General features: G+C 44.2%; 1 protein-coding gene across 1 annotated transcript in view; it reads left to right on the top strand.

Moving 5' to 3' along the window:
• Nucleotides 1-240: 240 nt before the first annotated feature.
• ccdc47 (coiled-coil domain containing 47) overlaps nt 241-22,330 on the top strand; it is a 40,952-nt gene continuing 18,862 nt past the window's right edge. The window contains exons 1-6 of the mRNA XM_080213448.1: nt 241-281; nt 11,705-11,973; nt 16,183-16,287; nt 17,466-17,640; nt 18,159-18,280; nt 20,436-20,501. Of these exons, the coding sequence (XP_080069574.1) occupies nt 11,716-11,973; nt 16,183-16,287; nt 17,466-17,640; nt 18,159-18,280; nt 20,436-20,501 (726 nt within the window). The 5' untranslated portion in view covers nt 241-281; nt 11,705-11,715. The remainder of the gene's footprint in view (nt 282-11,704; nt 11,974-16,182; nt 16,288-17,465; nt 17,641-18,158; nt 18,281-20,435; nt 20,502-22,330) is intronic.

Raw genomic sequence — 22,330 nt, 5'->3', positions numbered from 1 at the left:
TTGGGTATATTTGGGGAATGGGTATATTGGGGGATTGGGTATATTGGGGGATTGGGTATATTTGGGGAATGGGTATATTGGGGGATTGGGTATATTTGGGGAATGGGTATATTGGGGGATTGGGTATATTTGGGGAATGGGTATATTGGGGGATTGGGTATATTTCGGTACATTTTAGACGATTGAGACGAACGGCACTGACCGGTAGTGACGCAATACCACGCGCCATTTCCGGGGCGGGTCTGTATTCAGTGCTTCGCGGAGCGGCGCTGGAGCTGGAGGTGAAACTGGGGCTGTGGGAAGAGAAGGGGGGTGGGTGTGGAGGGAGGGGTTGTGAGGGAGAGCCGGGGGTGGGGGGGCGAGTGGGGCTGGGGGGAGAGCCGGTGGGCGGGTTGGGGGGGGGAGAGCCGGGTTGGGGGGGGGGGGCGGTGTGGATGGGGTTGGGGGGGAGAGCCGGGGGGGGGGGGGGGGTGGGGTTGTGGGGGAGAGCCGGGGGGGGGTGGGGTTGTGGGGGAGAGCCGGTGGGGGGGGGGGGGGGGGGGGGGTGGGGGAGAGCCGGGGGGGGGGTGGTGGTGGGGGAGAGCCGGTGGTGGGGTTGTGGGGGAGAGCCGGTGGGGGGGTGGGGAGGGAGAGCCGGTGGGGGAGAGCCGGTGGGGTTGTGGGGGAGAGCCGGTGCGGGGGTGGGGTTGTGGGGGAGAGCCGGGGGGTGGGGTGGTGGGGTTGTGGGGGAGAGCCGGTGGGGGGTTGCGGTGGGAAGCCCAGGTGAGGCGGGGATGGAGGGAGGGTAGAGAGCCAGGCATTCCCGTGTCCGGCCAGAAGGAGCCTCTCCCCGGGCTCCGCCGCCCACCCTCCCTGTAAACTCAGCCCCCTTTCAGATCTTTCTGTTCACACTCAGTCCCTTGAATCTCCTACTCACTTGTCCCTATTTATAGGTTTTGTCATCAGATATTATGAAATCAATTTGACAGAGTCAATTGTAACTTTTTTTATGTGGGTGAGATTGCATTCTCAATTAGCATTTGCCCATAGTTGCTACCAGTTTATGATGCAGTGAAACTGGCAGCTCTGGCACGGTGAGTAGCGCTGCTGCCGCGCAGCACCAGGGACCCGTGTTCAATTCTGGCTTCATGTGTCGTCTGTGCAGAGTCTGCACGTTGTCCCCGTGTCTGTATGGGTTTCCTCCAGGTGCTTCTATTTCCTCCCACGTTCCAAAGATGTATGGGATAGGTTGATTGGCCGTGCTAACTTGTCAATTCTCAGGGGGATTAGCAGAGTAAATACGTGGGGTTACAGGGATAGGGCCTGGGGAGATTGTGGTAGGTACAGGTTTGATGGGCTGAGTGGCCTCCTTCTGCACTTTAAGGATTCTATCTACAGCGTTGAAGGCCTACAGGGGAGAGCGGGGTAAGAGAGCAGTCTGGAGCAGGACCCTTTGTCTACCCGTATGGTGGTGGTCAACTGGAAGAAAGAGTTCTCTTTGAGATGATCTCTTGTGGATCTCATTTCAGACACAGGAGATTACGTTGTATGGCTGGTCTTACCTGTGGTTTCAAACCTCTCCTCTTGGGATGATCCTCTGTTGTGAGTTTAAGCGTTAAATTTGGGATGATGAGTGAAAATCTGATAGAGCTATTTTAAAACGGGAAGAGTTTTGACATAGTAAATGAGGAAAACGTTTCCCATTGCAAAAGAGTGGGTAACCAAAGGAATGGAAATTTAAAACTAATCATTCAAAAGATCAGAGGTGTGATGAGAATGTATTTTGCACAGTGAGTTCTTGTGAAAGGGCGATAAAAGTGAGATTCAGTTGTAACCTTTTGAAAAGGAAAATTAGATAAATACTTGAAAAATGTTCAGGGCTACGGGGGAAAGAGCTGGGTGGATGTGGTGGAACTGATTGGATAGTTTGTCAGTTGTGATGGACTGAATGGCCAGCAGTCTTGTATTCATTTACTTTCTAGTTTAGTCCATTTTGGTAAGTCAGAGTAATCCAACCTTGCACACTCAGTTTTTACAAACGGGTAGAGTTTTGTGTCCCTTTGCTGAATATGTACAGATCACCTTATACCTTGTAAACCTTTGCTTAGTTAAATGCAAGTGACGATCATTTAGCATTAACTATGTCTGGGACACGTAGCCCCAAAGAAGTTACAACTCTGCATTACTGATCAAGGTAAAGGGCCTTCAAGTCACATTTACCACTCTATCATTGACTTGGATCAGGAACTCCCTGTGAGAATAAGCAAATCGATGTTTCAATTGATGTGTAGCCAATCTGATAGTTGAGTTGTAGTTGATGTACATTATAATAAATAGTATATATACTTATATATCTATAGTAGTATAGAGGTTTAAATCGGGTGGATTCTCAGAGGCTTTTTCCAAGGGCTGGAATGGTTGCTATGAGAGGACACAGGTTTAAGGTGCTGGGGAGTAGGTACAGAGAAGATGTCAGGGGTAAGTTTTTCACTCAGAGGGTGGTGGGTGAGTGGAATCGGCTGCTGTCGGTGGTGGTGGAGGCAAATTCAATAGGGTCTTTCAAGAGACTTCTGGATGAGTACGTGGGACTTAATAGAATTGAGGGTTATAGGTAAGCCTAGTAGGTATGGATATCATCAGTGCAACTTGTGGGCCAAAGGGTCTGTTTGTGCTGTAGTTTTTCTATGTTCTCTTCGCCATGTAAGTCATTTATAAAGCACCTTTGCTATCGGACTTTCCTTAGTATATTACAGATGGTCAGAAGACATGGAAGGATTAGTAGTTGACAGTGGGTATAAACTTAGTGGAAAGGTCTGCATTGGAAACAAGAATCCTAAACTGAGTTTTGTGCTGGGCTGTTACAATAGTAAATGTCAGTTATGGTGGAACAAAGTCATAAAAGAATTCAGACATACATGTCGAAGGTGATGGAGGTCAGTGTGGACAGGTAGCTGTATCCTAGTGACTGTCAGTGCTGGAGTGAGAAGCTTGTGAAATACACCACTTAACTGCTAGTGATGTATCAGTTTACTTTCCTTGGATTCATGTTTTCTCTTGTGATGCATAGGTCTGTAAGTCAGGAGTTTGCGCATACGGAGTTCCAGATCTTAATCAGAAATGAAGCTGAAAGTGAGAAACAGGAAGAATATATTTGGCAGTTAGGAAATAACAGACCTGTTGCCAAAATCTAGCTGGATTCCTTTAAGCAGTGCAGCTTGTTTTTACTTGTTGCTCTCTGGAGGAATGCAAGTTGATGAAGGGCAAATTTAGGTCATTCCTATAAGTAACAAGATGCCTCTGCTCTCCACTTGGTATTCCTGTCATCTGCAGCAGATTCAATGTATACTCAGTTTGAGGTGGCAGCTGAGCGAGAACGATGAGCGAGGGATATGGTACTCAGCTATCTATACATTGATAGTCAGTCTTCAGTTTATGCCATATGGATTAGAAGTCAGCAACTCAGCCCCTCAACTCTGCTGTGCCATTCAATAAAATCGTGGCTGATCTGATTGTAACCTCAACCCCACATTCTCACCTACTCACCCCTCCCATTATCTTTCACTCCCTTGTTAATCAAGAATCTGTCGAGCTCTGCCTTAAAAATATTCAAACTTCAACTGCCTTTTGAGGAAGAGAGTTCCAAAGACTCATCATCCCCAGAGAAAAATAATTCTCATCTCTGCCTTAAATGAGCAACCCCCAATTTTTAAACAGTGACCTCTAGTTCTAGATTCTCCAAGTGGAGCCATCCTCTCCACATCCACCCTGTCAATACCTTTCAGGATCTTAAAGGTTTTGATCAAGTCACTTTTTACTCTTCTAAACTCAAGAGGATACAAACATAACCTCTTCAACCTTTCCTCAAAGGCAACCTGCCCATTCCTCGTATTAGTTCAGTAGACCATCTCCAAACTGTTTCTAATACATTTTCCATTTTCCTTAACTAAGAAGGCCAGTGCACACAGTACTCCAGATGTGGTCTCACCAATGTGCAGTACAACTGAAAAATAACCTTCCTACTTAATATTCTATTCTCCTTATGATAAGTTTATAAATCTTATAGCAATCACGTGGCACTGCCCCTAGAGATGATGTTCCAACCTCAAACTAGGCTACCTACAGTATATTTAGAATGCCCGTTAACCTTTTGTGTAAATCACTTGTCTGAAAAAGGAATAACTATTTGTTTCTCAACTATAAGGGCGAAGGTGCAGGGTCATCAAGGCACAAACTACCCATATTGCAGGGTGGCATCAAGAATGGCAAGGGAGTAAAATCTGAGAATAGGTAAATCAGGAAGCAGAGATCAGACAGTATCTTAAAGTGACAAATATTTCTGTAGATTCTTTGGTTATGCTACACATGCAGATTCAGGTCAGTTACTGCTAGTAGGCTGATGGGAACCTCCAGAAGGGACCTGGGTTCGATTCCCAGCTTGGGTCACTGTGTGGAGTTTGCACGTTCTTGTGTGGGTTTCCTCTGGGTGCTCCGGTTTCCTCCCACAGTCCAAAGATGTGCAGGTTAGGTTGATCGGCCATTCTAAAAAAAGAAAAATTGCCCCTTAGAGCCCTGAGATGCGTAGATTAGAGGGATTAGTGGGTAAATATGTAAGGATATCGAGGTAGGGTCTGGGTGGGATTGTGGCCAGTGCTGACTCGATGAGCCAAATGGCGTCTTTCTGCACTGTAGGGTTGTATGGAAAAAATGTGAAGATGCCTCGGAAGGTCTTCAATTTAATGCATTGAGGTCATGGAGTTAATTGAAGTTGAGAGGTAAACAGTATCAGAGTTCTGCTGGTCTTCTGGGCAAGAACACTACTCAAGAAAAGAGGGGGAAAGAAAACTTCTAAAAAATTCATTTATAAGATGCGGACATCACTGGCTAGGTGAACATTTATTGCCCATCTTTAATTGTCCTCCATTTCAGAGGGCATTTGAGAGTCAGCCAGATTGCTGTGGATCTGGAGTCACATGTAAGGACAGAAGATTGCCTTCCCTAAAGGGCATTAGTGAACCCGACGGGTTTTTGCGACGATTGACTATTTCATGGTCATCAGTAGACTTTTAATTCCAAATTTTTATTGAATTCACATGTCACGGTCTGCCATGGTGGGATTTGAACTTGGGTCCCCAGATCCAGCGCTTGGTCTATGTATTACCAGTTGGCGACCACTGCCTCCCCTAAACTCCCAGCCGGTTATACTGACATCAGTAGTAGAGAAAAGGCTAGAATCTGTTATTAGTCATGATAACAGCATTTGCAAACTCATGATTAGGCAGTTAGACAGTTTCATGAAAAGGAAAGCATGATTGTTTTCTGAGGATGTAACTGGCAGAGGGAAGCCAGTGAATGGAGTCTATTTGGATTTTCAAAAAGCATTTGATAGTCCACCTGATGCTGAGGGATAATTTAGCATGGCCAATCCATCTAACCCACACATCTTTGGACTGTGGGAAGAAACCAGAGCACCCGGAGGAAATCCATGCGGACACGGGGAGAATGTGCAAATTCCGCACAGACAGTGACCCAAGCTGGGAATCAAACCTAGGTCCCTGGTGCTGTGAGGCAGCAGTGCTAACCACTGTGTTGCCGTGCAGCAATTAATTGAATTTAAATTCCGGCAGCCGCAGTGATGGAATTTGAACTGTATCCCCAGAGCATTAATCTGAGCCTCTGGGCTCCTTACTAATATAGAAACAGAAAATGTTGCAAGAACTTAGGCCTAGCAGCATCAATGATGAGAGAAAGAGAGTTAACATTTTGATTCCAGTATGATGCTTCTTCAGAACGTGGTTCTTGGTTCTGAAGAAGTCACATTGTGCTTGAAACATTAACACACGTTCTCCACAGATGCTTCCAGACCAGCTGAGCTTTTCCAATACTTTTTATTTCAGATTTCCCAGCATCTGCAGTAGTTTGTTTTTATTCTGTGGATTACTAGTCACTCACCATATCCCTATTTAGAATGGATATATTGGTTGGCCCTGGAGGAAATGGTGCATGCATTTAGCTAAGTATCACTAGGATACCTGGGTTAACTTACTATATGAGATTATTGCAAAACCAGGGCTGTATTCCCTGGCACTTAGAAGGATAATTTGATCCAAGTTTCTGGGCTATTAAGGGGAGACGCAGAAATGCTTTTTGCTGGTTGGGAGTCCTGTTCTAAAGGACACGGTCTAAAAATTAGAATCAGACCTTTCAGGGTTAGAATTAGGAAATACTTGTACACATGAGGGCATCCTGTGAAGCTATTTCCTCTTGTTGGAGCCTAGAATTAGGGAGTCGTAATCTCAGGGAAAGGTGTTGGCCATTTTGGACTGAGTTGAGAGATATCTTTACTGAGATAATTGTGAACCTTTGGAATTCTCTGCTGCATTGGGGGCTGTAGGTGCTCAGTTGACAAGTGTACAAAGTACAGCACTGGAACAGGTCCTTCAGCCCACCAAACCTGCCCCAACACATGGCGCCTTTCTAAACCAAGGACCTCTTGCCTCTCTGTCGTCCGTATCCCTCTATGCCGTGCCTATTCACATATTTAAATCACGCATCTATACAAGGTTGAAATTGATGCATTTTTTAGAAATCAAGGAAATTGAGGCATATGGAGATGAGAGCAAAGTGAAATTGATGTAGACAATCAGAGACAATATTATTGAACGGTGGAACAGTCATAAGGAGCCAAATGGCCTACTACTTCTTACATTCTCATATTGGACAGAACTCGAGGCTAGCCAGAGCAACATTGGCAAACGTCAGTGAGAACGACTAAACCAAAACTGTTTGTGGTCCTGGGTCTTTTGGTCACCACACTTACGCAAGGATATTTTGGCCTTGGAGGGAGTGCAGAGGAGGTTTACTAGGCTGATACCAGAGTTGAGGGGGTTGAACTATGAGGAGAGGCTGAATAAACGAGGCTTGTACTCGTTAGCGTTTAGAAGAATGAGGGAAGATCTCATTGAGACGTATAAAATGATGAATGGGATGGATAGGATAGAGGTGGATAGGCTCTTCCTGCTCAGAAAGGACAGTAGGACTAGAGGGTCAAGATAAAGGGGGGGGGCGGTTTAGAACGGAGTTGAGGAGGAACTTCTTCACTCAAAGGGTGGTGAATCTCTGGAATTCTCTGCCCGTTGAAGTGGTGGAGGCTGCCTCGCTAAATATATTTAAGACGCGGGTTGATAGGTTTTTGATAGGCATGGGGATTAAGGGTTATGGGGAGAGGGCGGGAAGGTGGAACTGAGCCACGACAGATCAGCCATGATCTTATTGAATGGCGGGGCAGGCTCGAGAGGCTAGATGGCCTACTCCTGCTCCTATTTCTTATGTTCTTATGTCTTCACTATGTGCCCCGTGTTAAATATTTGTTTCTACGGTCAAGTTGTCACAGCCGCTGACAAGTTTAAACCAATGCATTTTGAAAGTGGTGCTTTTATCTAAATTTATCTGACTGTGACCAATCCCAGTGGTAACAGAACTTCATCCTTGTGCTAAACTGCTGAAAGTTTCAGTTGTGAGCTGAAGGGCAATCTCCGTCTCGTGCCATTTGCTTATGTGCTGCCGTTTTTAGATATAACATTGTTTGTGCTTTACTTGAATACTTGCGACATTTAATTGCTGGATCAGCCAGTATTAATCCTATTGAGAACGTTCAACCATTTTCTCGGTCTTGTAGTGGGTACAGCTGAAACAATACCCAAATTTCAATGAGGAGAGTGTTATTGGAAATACCTCCAGCTTGTTTTCTCTGAAAGAGAATCCTGAGTGCTGAGCTGTGCTGTGTCTGCTGCTGACTCAGGAACTCTGTTTTACTTGCTGTATCTCAGTGGATTGTATGAAGCCAGCAGCTGTGGGTAGCTCCTGATGAAAAGAGACAGGCAAAGCCAGCATTCTTGGAGTGAGTCTGAGGGGTGCTGGACTGACTTCGTGTAATCTCTCACGGGTAGAACACTTGTCGGTGAGAACAGCTAATGGGAAGATTAGGCACTTCCTAGTTCTCACTAATCTTCTAAGATTAGTGAGAACTAGGAAGTGCCTGAATTGACGAGTGAAGCTAAGATGCTCTGGTTTAAGCTAGTGTCTGTGCCTTGCCAATCATTTCAGCTCTTAATCCATGAGTCGATGACACTAAATGCAGTGAATGATGTGACTTCCTTTTGAATATGAGACAGTAAGAAGTCTCACATCACCAGGTTAAAGTCCAAGAGGTTTATTTGGTAGCAAGAGCTTTCAGAATGCTGTCCTTTCATCAGGTGAGTGGAGGATTGGGTTCACAAACAGGGCATATATAAACACAGACTCAATTTACAAGATAATGGTTGGAATGCGAGTCTTAATAGGTAATCAAGTCTTTACAGGGGCAGACAATGTGAGTGGAGGCAGATTTAAGTACAGGTTGAAAAGGTGTAAATCATCTCAAGCGAGGATAGTTAGCAAGATTTTGCAAGCCCAGGCAAGTAATGGGGGTTATAGATTGTGTGACATTAACCTAAGATCTGGTTGAGGCCATCCTGAAGATCAACCAAGATCTTGGGAACACATACCTACCCTGCTAGTCTCCCTGACACTAAGGGGAAATTTGTCATGGCCAGTCAACCTAACCCACACATCTTTGGACAGTAGGAGGAAACTGGAGCACCTGGACGAAACCCACGCAGACACGGGGAGAATGTGCAAACTCCAAAGTTTGCACTCAAAACACCAAACTTAGCAAAGGCCTTGCTAAATCCTGTCTACTTGGATTTTAGCAAGGCCTTTGATAAGGTCCATCATGGGAGGTTAGTTAGGAAGGTACAGTCGCTAGGTATACATGGGGAGGTTGTAAATTGGATTAGACACTGGTTCAGTGGAAGAACACAGTAAAAAGTCTGACAACACCAGGTTTTAGTCCAACCGATTTATTTGATAATACTCACAGGCTTTCGAGGTTTCCCTCTTCGTCAGGTGAATCCGATTTATTATCAAATAAATCGGTTGGACTAAAACCTGGTGTTGTCAGACTTTTTACTGTGTTTACGCCAGTCCAACGCCAGCATACCCACATCAGTGGAAGAAGCCAGACAGTGGTTGTGGAGGATTGCTTCTCTGAGTGGAGGCCTGTGACTTGTGGTGTGCCGCAGGGATCGATGTTGGGTCCATTGCTGTTTGTCATCTATCTCAATGATCTGGATGATAATGTGGTAAATTGGATCAACAAATTTGCCAATGATACAAAGATTGGAAGTGTAGTGGATGGTGAGGAAGGTTTTCAAAGCTTGCAGAGGGATTTGGACCAACTAGAAAAATGGCGAATGGAATTTAACACAGACAAATGTGAGGTATTGCACTTTGGAAGAACAAACCAAAGTAGAACATACAGGGTAAATGGTAGGACTCTGAAGAGTGCCGTTGAACAGAGGGATCTGGAAATACAGGTACAGAATTCCCAGAAGTGACGTCACGGGTGGATAGAGTCGTAAAGAGTGCTTTTGGTACATTGGCCTTTATGAATCGGAGTATGGAGTATAAAAGTTGGAGTGTTACAGTAAGGTTATATAAGGCATTGGTGACGCTGAACTTAAGAGTATTGTGTACAGTTTTGGTCACCTAGTTACAGGAAGGATGTAAATAAGGTTGTAAGAGTGCAGAGAAGGTTCACGAGGATGTTGCCAGGACTTGAGAAGCTGAGTTACAGAGAAAGATTGAATCGGTTAGAACTTTATTCCCTGAAGCGTAGAAGAATGAGGGGAGATTTGATAGAGGTGTGTAAGATTTTGATGGGTATAGATAGAGTGAATGCAAGCAGGATTTTTCCACTGAGGCTAGGGGAGAAAAAAACCAGAGGGCATGGGTTAAGGGTGAAAGGAGAAAAGTTTAAAGAGAATATTGGGGCTTCTTCACGCAGAGAGTAGTGCGAGTGTGGAGTGTGCAGCCGGATAAAGTGGTAAATGCAGGCTCACTTTTAACATTTAAGAAAAACTTGGACGGACTCATGGATGAGAGGGGTGTGGGGGGATATGGTCCAAGTGCAGGTCAGTGGGACTGGGCAGAAAAATGGTTCGGCACAGACAAGAAGGGCCAAAAGGCTTGTTTTTGAGCTGTAATTTTCTATGGTTCTGTACAGACAGTGACCCGAGGCCAGAATCAAACCCAGGTCCCTGGCACTGTGAGGCAGCAGTGCTAACCACCGTGATGCTCCTGTAGTCCTGTCATTTTTCTTTTTCAAATAACGTATCCCGTTCTCACTTGAATTGAATCTGCTTACTCCACCCTTTCAGGCAGTGCATTTCAAATCACAACTCAATGTTGAAAATGTTTTCTTTCCACAATAATTCATTTGCTAATTCTTTTATTTTGCCCTCTGTCTATGAACCCTTCTGCAAGTGAAAACAGCTTCTCCTGATTTACTTTGTCAAAACCATTCATGATTTGAACACCTCTATGAAATCATCACTCATTTTTTCCACCAAAGACAACAATCTGAGTTTGTGTCTTATCAGTGGCTTATTATTCTTTAGCAAAGTCAATGATAATGAAGATGGAACATTCATGGTGATGCATTTTTAATTATTTGACCCATTTGAACATGTTTGTGGTTTTAATTTCCTTCCTGGTGAGAGCTTTTTGAGAGGCAGGCCAATGTAATGGCAAGGTATGACCAAATCTACAATCTTGAATGGTCATCAAGGAAGATCAGAATCTGGTGGATGTGCAGGTGGATTGGGGTGTGACACTCTGGATGAATTTGAAGAACAGTTTAATTTGTTTCCTGAGCAAAGCTTCCTGTTCAAATGACCCTGTACAATACTGATTTTGAGGGGTAGCGGTGAAATGACAGTGTCCACTGCTGAACTCAAAGAAGTATGTCCTTCAAACATTTAACTTGGATTTCACCTTTTCCAAAATTAATATGATTCTGAAGGCACCATCTGAGAATTGGAGCTAGGCTGTTGAAAGGCTTGTCAGGAAGCACTCCCTCACATAGAAAGTGGAAATCTGATGGTTTCTCCCTCCCCAAAAAACCGATTTGGTTGTAGGTCAATTGAAAATATTAAAACTAAGATTGATGGCCTTTTATTAGACAAAGGTGTTAAAGGATATGGAACTGAGGTAAATGGAGTTCAGAAACGGATCGCTCATGATCCAGTGCACAGGAGGTTCGCTAGGCTGATACCGGAGATGAGGGGTTGGACTATGAAGAGAGACTAAATAGGCTAGGTCTGTACTGGTTGGAGTTTAGAAGGATGAGGGGGGATCTTATAGAGACGTATAAGATAATGAAGGGGATGGATAGGGTAGAGGTAGAGAGATTCTTCCCGCTTAGAAAGGATAGCAGGACTAGAGGACACAGCCTCAAGATAAGAGGGGGGGGTGTGGCAGTTTAGATCAGAGTTGAGGAGGAACTTCTTCACTCAAAGGGTGGTGAATCTCTGGAATTCTCTACCTGTTGAAGTGGTGGAGGCTACCTCGCTGAATATATTTAAGTCATGGGTAGATAGGTTTCTGATAGACAGGGGAATTAAGGGTTATGGGGAGAAAGCGGGAAAGTGGAACTGGTCCACTTCAGATCAGCCATGATCTTATTGAATGGTGGGGCAGGCTCAAAGGGCTAGATGGCCTACTCCTGCTCCTATTTCTTATGTCCTTAACTGAAAGGCTAGGGCTGAATGATCTGATGCACTAGTTTCGGAGCCCACTGCATTCTGTGCACTTATTCCTTGCATTCTGAACTTTTGTTTTCTTTCAGGCTAAAGCATCATGCGGTTCTATTTCCTGTTTCCCCTCCTGCTGAGCTGTGGACTCGCTGTCGGCAAGTTCGATGACTTTGAGGACACTGACGACATTGCTGAGTATGATGACAATGACTTTGCGGAGTTCGAAGACGCAAGTGAGGATGTACCCCAGGAGAACCTCCAGAAAGTCACCACCGTGCAGGATGATGAGGAAGAGGCAACTGTAGAGGTGGAAGATCAGGATGAAAATCAGGAAGATTTTGAGGATGCAGATGCAGCAGGAGTAAGTGAAGCACGACAGAGCTGCTTGCAAGCGCTCACATCTCCAACTCGGATACAGAAAAATCAAACTGAGACTCTCTTCATTCTCAGCAAACCTTTCTTGCTTGCACAGTCCACTGTGATGATGAAGGCCCTGGGCAGTACCATAGAATGTTCCATAACATAAACCCGTCCTCGGCCCCAGTGTTTTCCTCCATCAATCACTTGACCTAATCTCATGCCCTTATCCTTTAACATTCCTCTTTTTCAAACAGCCATCCAATTTCCTTTTCAAGCAGCTCATGAATTCTTCCAGCAATGGATTGTGACAAAGAATTCTGCACTTTCACTGAACTGTGCAAATAAATTGCTTCTCCCCTTGTTAGATCTGATTCTCAGACTGGTGCTCTCGTTATCAGTTTGTGTCAGAGTGAAAACAATCCATCGTTATTCACCAAACAAAATCCTTTATAACCCTGAACATTTTGATATCTAGTTTGAACTAAATCCAGTAATGAGATCAATCCTTTGCTGTACTTCAGCTTAATGAAAAGGTTCTTTGTGGATCTCTTTTCTATTTAAATATTTGTGCTCTAGTGATCTGATGTTGTTTCTAATTATTAATAATATTTGCTGATCAGGCAGTAGTTATACTTAAGTGGTCACTTTATGTTCTGAATTGCTAGTTTGGTCTTTTAAGTTCTGTCCCAAGTTTTAATCCTAATCCTCCGTATGAATATATAGACTTTTTACTTGGATAATTTTCCCACTCATTGCCAGCACAGATCATTTTTTAATTTGTTATCCTGTTTGAACTCTTCTTAACCTTTCCACCTTTCAATTCTGTACGCACCCACTGCTTATTTTCCCACCTGAGATACTGCATGAATTAATTGTTCATTAACAATATTAATATTGCCATTGTAACAAAAATGCTTCACCAAATTGGATTGCCCATCCTGAGAACAGGGGCAGAACTCGGCCATTTGGGTAGTTAAATTAAGGCTGATCTTTATCTTCGTTTACCTGCCTTTCGTTCCATGTTCCTCAACACACTTACTCAACAGAAATCTATCAGTCTCAGTTGTCAAAGCTCCACTTGGCCCCCAACACTGACAGTTTTGAGGGCTTTAGGGATGAGGAAGCAGTGCAATGGATGTTTCTTTTTAGAGAGTTCCAGATGTGGCTGATGTATGCATTTGTACCTTTGTGCTGTCTTTCATCAATTGGGGTAGTGCAGCAAGCATTACTCTTCATCCAACCTGTGATGTTACCTGACCTGAGGGCACTTGATCAAACAGTTGTAGAGATGGTGGCGTAGAGGTAATATCACTGGACTAATAATCCTGAGACCAGGTTAATGTTCTGGGGATATGAGTTCAAATTCCACTATAGGAGGAATTTAAATTCAATTAATTATGAAATTGAAAGCTAATCTCATTTAAACTATCATAATTGTCATAAAAACTGATTTGGGGAAGAAAATCTGCTATCTTTACCTGGTTTGGCCTACACGCGACTCTCGATCCACAACAATCTGGCTGATGTTAGTTGCCCTCTGAAATGGCCGATTAAGCCATTCCATTAAAGGGCAGTTAGAGATGGACAACAATGCTGGTGTTGCCAGTGACACCCAAATTCCATCCAATAATTTTTTTAAAAAAATTATGGGGAAATTTGGGCTCCATTAGCCTGCCTTGTATCTGAAACTGGAACAGTGCAAAGCCAGTTTTCCTTTGATTCAGCCCATAATTGGATGTTAACACCAGACAGAGAGAATGCAAAGAGTTTCTCTCAGCGCAGAGCAGTCGGCCTGCTTACAAAGTCACCATCTTTTTACTTGATGAGAAATAGTTCTAGGGATGGTTTCTGGTGGCTCAGCATTGTGTGTGGTTGAACCGGACCAAGAAAATTGCCATGATAATTTATTTATTTATCTCATTGGCAGCAGTGATGGGGCAGGTACAGCAGCTGGCCCCTGTGTATCTGGACTGAGAGTAGGGAAAAATCAATAAGCTACCCATTCCACAGCACTATCTAGTGATCCCCTGCTGTGTGAGGTTGTCAGACTTGGCTGTGGTGCTGCTTCCTTTAATCTCCATTCCTTTATTCCCCTTTAAAGGAACACGGTTTAATAGCCCCTTGGCACAGACATGTGGAATGAACATTTTAGTCATGATTCCATCGTTGCTGAACACCAACATGTGGGGGTGAACTGAACACTGGGCTAAAAAGAAAAGTTATGGAATTACTTGTGGACAAAAGGATTTAGATTAGCCCTTTTACTGTCTCACTGCAGGTACATAAGCATTCCACAAAAACCAGTTGCCTGCTTGGGATATTGCCATGTGGAAAGACATTGTTCTTAATCATTGTAGATCTGTGCTTATTCACGCAATAACATATCCTCCCACCAGAAATAACATGTGAAAATGAATTCTTTGTGGTTTCATATTTCTTTCTTCAGAGGCCGATTTAGAGATGCTCAGCGTGTGTTGTTGCAAAGTGTTTCTGATTCTGTCTCCTCATTCTGAATAGTCAGTGAGGCTGTGTGTTCCACAGAGTGTTTGAAAGTACAGTTACGCTTGGCCTTTATAGCTGCTGTAAGTCCATCAGTAACAACTGAACAGACAGGAACTTCACCCTCAAGCAAAGAGATATGTGCTGAGAGACCTATAAAGTTATACAGTGGACATGGAGAAAACATTTCCACTTGTTAGGGAGTGCAAAACTAAATGCCATAAATATAAAATAGTCGGCAATAAGATCAGAAGGGAATTCAGGATAAACCTCTTCAGCCAGGGAATGGTTAGAAGATAGAACTCGCTAGCAAATGGAGTGGTTGAGCAAATATCATAGCCTCCTACAGTACAGAAGGAGGCCATGCAGCCCATCGAGTCTACACCAACCACAATCTCACCCAGGCCCTATCCCCATAACCCCATGCATTTACCCGAGCTAGTCTCCCTGACACTAAGCAGCAATTTAGCCTGGCCAATTCACCTAATCCAATATCTTTGGACTGTGGGAGGAACCTGGAGCACCCGGGGGAAAAACCCACGCAGACATGGGGAGAATGTGCAAACTCTACACAGACAGTGACCCAAACCTAGAATCGAACCCGGGTCCCTGTCACTGTGAAGCGGCAGTGCTAACCACTGAGAAACTACTGCCTGTAGCATAGATATGTTTAAAGAGAAGCTCAGTAAATGAGGGAGAAAATCTTAAGACGTGTGAGCAGGAGAGGCCATTCAGCCCATCAAGTCTGCTCCATCATTCAACAAGATCACGGCTGATCTGATTACAACCTTAACTCCACTTTCTGCCTATCCCTAGAACACTTCACTCACTTGTGGATCAAAGATCTGCCTAACCCAGCTTTGAATATGTTCAGTGATCCAGCCTTTCTGTTCTTGGTGGAAGGGAATTCCAAAAATGTTTTTTTAGTGAATGTAAGAATATGTCAATGAGTTGGGAGGAGACCTGTGTGGAGCATAAAGACTGCCATAGACCAGTTGGTTTCTGTGTTGTGAATCTATTCAGTTTCCCCATCTTTCAGTCAAATGGTGTGAGGGGCATAGTGAGAGTGGCCACAAATCCTGTACTTAAACTTGGAGAGTGGGGGAGATGGTGATGTTGTCTCGGATGTAACCTGTTATTCAGCATGTTTCATAGCACAAAAAAAAAGAGACGACTTTATACTGCAACATTCATCAACTCAACATTCATCAACTCAGGTCATCATAAAATATTTTACAGCCAAATACTTTTTGCGGTGTTGCTGGCAGCCAGTTTGTGCACAGAAAGGATCCGCAAACTGCAAAGTGGAAATAAGCAGAGAATCTGTTTTAGGTGTTGATGGAGAAATAAATGTTGACTCGAGCTTGGAGGATATAGTCCCATGGAATCTCCTGTACTCTGCTGAGATTGGCAGACAAGATCTTGATTTGATGTCTTATCTGAAAGACAGTACCTCTGACCACACAGCAATCCCTCAGTGCGACACTTGTGTCAGCCTAGAATGTGCTCTCGTCTCTGGGACTCAAGTGGAACCCCCAGACTTTTGATTCAGAGCTGAGAGTTCTAGCACAGAGCCATGCTGTCATGAGATCAATCATTCAATTGAGGGCAGAAAGTTACCACTTTAAACAAGTTGCACTGTACTTGTTGGGTTTGGTTTGTTGAACATGCCCAATGGAGTTCACTACTGCCTGTGTTTTTTACTCAACAGGAAGGAGATGCAGAAGGAGAGCCTTTTGATGATGAAGAATTTGAAGGTTATGAGGAGGTGGACAGGCCTTCTAGCAGAAGCAAAGATCCAATTAAAATTGTTAATGTGAGTACCCAGCAGCAAATACACCACATTTTATTGTCATTTCTTCTGCAGATAACTTCAGTGAAGTCCTGGTGACTTGGTTGGAGAAATTGCAGTCCCATGAAGAGCTGAGCTATACCAGCTCAGACTCTTCCAAACTGGATTCCCAATCTGCATTCTTAGCTGATCTCAGCAGGGGCAATAGTCTGGATAGTACAGTTGGCAATGGGAAAGACAAAATAGGCTAGGGTGCCACGTGCTCCATCACCCCATGGGACACCATAAAAATTCTAGATAGAATCAGGTATGAGCTGTACAATACCTGAAGGTCTTTTTTGTTTACAGAGCAGGACACAAGCTGCAGGGCTGAGGCTTCGAGAGCAGAGGGACAGGCATAGGGGTGACATTCTGAGAGAACAGAGGGGCAGGCACAGGTTCCCAGGAGCAGAGGGACAGGCATAGGGGTGACATTCTGAGAGATCAGAGGGTCAGGCACAGGTCCCCAGGAGTAGAGGGACAGGCATCGGGGTGACATTCTGAGAGATCAGAGGGTCAGGCACAGGTCCCCAGGAGTAGAGGGACAGGCATGGGGTGACATTCTGAGAGAACAGAGGGGCAGGCACAGGTCCCCAGGAGCAGAGGAACAGGCATGGGGGTGACGTTCTGAGAGATCAGAGGGGCAGGCACAGGGCCCAGACTGCAGAGGGGCGGGCACAAGATATTCTGAGCAAGAAGAAGGGTGGGTACACGGCCGAGGGCAGAGGGACAGGCTCAGGGCTGAGGCTCAGAGAGCAGGCTGGCAACAAAATTTATGCAAGATGACTAGATTAATCAACAGGTAGCAATATGTGGGCAACAAGCTTGGATTCTAGCAAGATGGTAAGTAGCTTGGAGGAGGGAATGGGATGGGGTAAGAGACGGGTGCCTGGGGGGCAGTGGGGAGGATTGGGTCTCAGTTTTTGGAAGCTGTGAAACAATAACCAGTAAATGAAAGAATGTGAGGAGCCTTTTTAGAGCAGTTTAGGAGAAATGCGTAGAGGATAACTGAAGTGACCATTGAGTGGAATTAGTTATGTTCTTGGTGAACCTCGGGAGATCCTGTTGAGTGTTGTCTCTATGTTGTTGGCATTGGGTTCCATTTATTGACTTCTATGCATCAACTCAAACTGATAAACTGCTGTCGTTCTGAACCTGGTTAGGTCCCCCATCATCTGCAGAACAGCTGGGAGAGCTACTACATGGAGATTCTGATGGTGACAGGCTTGTTGGCGTACATCATGAACTACATCATAGGCAAAAACAAAAACAGCAGGCTGGCCGCTGCGTGGTTCAATTCTCATAAGGAACTGCTGGAGACTAACTTTTCTCTGGTTGGTAAGTCCCTGAATTGCAAACTGTTTACCCTGTGTTTTGTTCCATTATTGGCATCTTGTGTCAGAGGCTGTAAGTTTTTTTTTGTTGCTCCGCTGATGTGCCCAGCGATTGTGGTTTCAGGGCTGCATTAGGGTTATAATGGCAGTGTTCCACAGCCTGAGAGTGCCAGGCTTCTGCATTCCAGGCAGCTGAACCAAGTTGATCTCTTGCTGGCAAACTTTCTTTTGCACGTCCTTCCAGTCCAAGTATGCTGACGCGAGACGGGGCTCCCAGTGATATTCACAGCAGACAGTAGCTTAGCTCAGCATAGTCTGGAGCGTTGTGTGAATCAGGACTGCAATAGATGTAGTGATCCTTCAGTACTTGTACTTGAGAGAGGTGGCCATTTGACTGGTTAGTGTGATTCTGGGCCAGTGTTTAAATGGTTTCTCATTAACAATTTGCTCTGCTGGAGTAGGCTTGTAACTGAGTTTATTTATTGGGTGATATAGCAGCTGATATGATTTCATTGTTTTCAGGGGATGATGGCATCAATAAAGAACCCATCAGTACAGGAAAACTCACCCAGGAAAATGAACATATCTACAACCTGTGGTGCTCAGGGCGTGTGTGCTGTGAGGGAATGTTAATTCAGCTAAAGGTATGGCATCCTACTGGAATCCAGCTTCAAAGGCCAAGGGATCAGGAATTTCAGTTGTCCTGAACAAAATGAATGTGTCATTCTCTGGGTTTTTGCAACATTGCCCTGTTCTGATTGACTTTTTTATTCATTCGTGGGACATGCCCATCTCTGGTTGCTGTTGAACTGATTGGCTTGATTTCAGAGGGGCAGTTGAGAGTCAACCACATTGCTGTGGCTCTGGAGTCACATGTAGGCCAGACCAGGTAAGGACGACCTTCCCTAAAGGACATTCGTGAATCAGATGGGTTTTTGTGACAATCGACAATGGTTTCACGGTCATCAGTAGATTCTTAATTCCAGATAATTTTTCTTCAAATTTCAAATTCATTGAAGATTAAACAATATCAAGGAGATCCTGTGGCCCAGTGGGTAGAGTCCCTAACTCTGGATTCAAGCCCCACTCCAGGGCACGATGGCTAAGGATAGATGCGTTGTGGATCATTTGGATTGATCCAGTCTTTTACACTAAAAGGATTCCAATAGGACCTAACACCCTTTTCCAATGGTTTATAATTTTTCTCAGCCTGTCCATGTGATCATAATCTGATAGAGGATAAACTGAGAGTCTTGTTGATTGATTAGCACACTGTCCCTCTGCCAAAATTTCCTCCTCTGATATAATTTCTTCTTCTGGAGTTCTCTGTCTGAAGACAGGTCTGTATCATGTAGCACCATGACTGCCCACAACCAGCTGCGTATCAATTTGTAAATCCTTCCAGCACACACCTATGATGGGTGGTAAGGGTAGGAGAAATTTCTGGCCAGTTATGCGATGGGAAGAAAATTGGAACATCTACCATCACGACCCAGATAAGGTGCATTTTGCCATGGCAACCGAGACACCTTGGGGGAGTTGGTTGGCTGGACAGACTTTGTGAATCAGATTGGTGCCAACAGTACAGGGTTCAATCTCTGATCTGACTGGGGTGGATTTGGAATCTGTCTCCTTGCCCTATCCAGGGTGGAGACCATGGCACTGTGTGGTACGGACCTGGCTTCAGGCAGAGAACTCAGGAGAAAAAAAACATCAGAGGCTTGTGAGAGTCTTAGTGAGAGGGATAGAATGCTAATCAGTCCACTACCTCTCAATTTGCGTTTTGTTAAATTATGATCACGCAGATGGGCTCGAAAGATTTTAAACCATAAGTTAAGAATGTTTGGTCCTAATGGAAGCCTTAAGTGCAGAAGACTCATTAGTCCAAATGGCCTTCAAGGCATTTATCTGTAATGGTTTAAAGTTAGGAATGTTTGCAAAGAAATTAAACAAATGGTAAATACTGACAATCTAAAATATGCAAATCATGAAATCAAAAACAGGTTAACGCTACAGGTGGTAGTGCTTATTTTCCATGAATGAATATCTAAAGGTAATGATGTACAACATACTCACTGCAAAGATCCTAATAAATTACAGGAAGAGTTCGCAAAGGTCATTGAACGTTGGTGAGAATGTGATTTTTTTTCTTCAAATGAAAATACTCTTTTTTTATTATTGCTTGGGATGTGGCTATCACTAGCTAAGCCAGCATTTATTGCCCAAAGAGAAAATGCTGGAAAATCTGAGGTCTGGCAGCATCCGTAAGGAGAAAAAAGAGCTGACGTTTCGAGTCCAGATGACCCTTTGTCAATCTGCCTTTATTGCCCATTCCTGATTGCCTTTGAGAAGTGGTGGTGAGCTGTCTTCTTGAACTGCTGCAGTCCATGTGGTGTGGGTACACCCACTGTTAGGGAGGGGAGAGCGTTCCAGAATTTTAACGCAGTGACAGTGAAGGGATGCAATATATTTCCAAGTCAGTGTTGAGTGGCTTGGGGAACAATTTGTAGGCAATGATGTTCCCATGTGTCTGATGCCCTCCTCTTTCCTTATGGTAGAGGTTGTAGGGCAGTCGAAGAAGCTTTGGTGAGTTGCTGTGGTGCATCTTGTGGATGGTACACACGGCTGCCATTTTGCATCAGTGGTGAAGGAAGTGAATGTTTAAAGTGGTTCATGGGGTGCTAATCCAGTGAGTGCTTTGGCCTGGTTGATGTTGAGCTCCTTGAGCGTTGGAGCTCCATTCATCTCTGTTGTGGCTGCAGTGCTGCTGTAAACCTGTGTCATTTCATTCTTTACCAGTTTTTGAAACGACAGGATCTGTTGAACGTACTTGCACGGATGATGAGGCCTGCTAGTGATCAAGTGGTACGTATAAATTTTAATCAACTGTGCCGATAAACTTTAATCAACTGTGCTGTCCATTGGGATCTGTCTGTCTGAGCTGTGTTACACTGATGTGCTAAAATGGACTGTTAATTTCACACTGTCAGGGTGTTTTGGCACAATGGACAGTAAAAGCAGATTTTTCTAAACACCCCAATGGATAAGGCTATTCCCAATGTCTCTACTATGCCCAGATACCAGATGTGTTCTTTGAACTGTGTAGATTTCGCTGATCTCGGCTATGGCAGTGTTTCAAGTGTTGAATATTGGTCTCTAGGCACGAAGGTGGAATGTTTTCAAAAGCTATTTGGTGTCACCTGGAGCTAATCTGGCCTAAAATCAGTCTGTCTTTTTCCTGCTCTTTTGCTTTTTAAGGAGTCAACCTTTATGACTGAAATGAAGAAACATTTCTTCACTCAAAAGGGCTGTGAATCTCTCTCCCTGCCCCAGAGAGCTGTGGATTCTCAGTCATTGAGTTCATTCAAGACAGAGGTTCAGAGATTCATAAATCCCTACAGTGCAGAAAGTGATTGTGTCACAAGCACATACATTAACATTGCAATGAAGTCACTGTGAAAAGCTCCGAGTTGCCACACTTCAGCACCTGTTCGGGTACATTGAGGGAGAATTTAGCATGACCAATGCACCTAACCAGAAAGTCTTTCGGACAGTGGGAGGCAACTGGAGCACCTGGAGAAAACCCATGTAGACACGGGGAGAAGGTGCAGATCCCAAACAGACAGTGACCCAAGCCAGGAACGGAGCCCAGGTTCCTGGCGCTGTCTGCATTCAGTCCATCGGTCTGTACTAGTTCTCCAAAAGCGCATTCCTCCCCTCTGCCCTATCCCTGTGACTCCAGGCAGGCAACCCAGCCGGTCTAGCCTGTTGGAATTTTATACGTTTCAATTGGATCCTCTCTCATCTCAATTCCAGTGAATATAGGCCCACTCAACCCAATCTCTCCTTGTGTAACAATTCTGTCATCCCAGGTATTAGCATGGTGAAACTTTGCTGTATTCCTTCTATTTCTTGGATAGGCAGACCCAAACTGCACACTTTAATTAAGGTGTGATCTTCCAAAGCCTGTACAGCTGCAGTGAGGCATCCTTGTTACTGTACTTAAGTCCTCTTGCAATGAAGGCCAACAAACCATTTGTCTTCCTAATTGGTTGCTGTATCTGCATGCTTGCTTTCAGTAATTGGTGTACAAGGATCAGGCCCCTTTGTACATCAATATTTCCAAATCTATCATGATTTAAATAACACTCTGCCATTCTGTTTCTCCGTCCAAACTGAATAACTTCACATTTATCTCCATTATTCTGCATCTGCCATGAATTTGCCCATTTGCTCAACTTTCTAAATCACATTGAAGCCTCTAATATTCTTCTCATCACTCATATTCCCACTATATATTGTGATGTCAGCAAACTTGAAAATATTACTCTTGCTTCCCTCATCCAAATCATTGACGTACATTGTAAATAGCTGGGACCCAAGCACCGGTCTCTGTGAGATCCCACTAATCACTGACTGCCATTTTAAAAAAGGCCCATTTATTCCTACTTTGGTTCCTGTTTGCTAACCAATTCTCAATCCATGCCAATATGTTACCCACAGTCCCATCTGCTTTAACTTTGCACACTAACCTCCGACATGGGACTTTATCAAAAACTATCTGAAAATCCATTGGCTCACACCCTTACCTATTCTTCCAGTTTTATCCTCAAAAGGTTTCTCAAACATAATTTTCCTTTCATAAATCCATCTTGGCTTTGTTTACAATCTCTTGATATTTCCTAAGTGTTCTA

This window comes from Carcharhinus amblyrhynchos, chromosome 27 (assembly GCF_965287045.1).
Source record: "Carcharhinus amblyrhynchos chromosome 27, sCarAmb.v2.hapA, whole genome shotgun sequence".
Lineage (NCBI taxonomy): Eukaryota > Metazoa > Chordata > Chondrichthyes > Carcharhiniformes > Carcharhinidae > Carcharhinus > Carcharhinus amblyrhynchos.
This window is presented reverse-complemented; position numbering and strand designations above follow the sequence as displayed.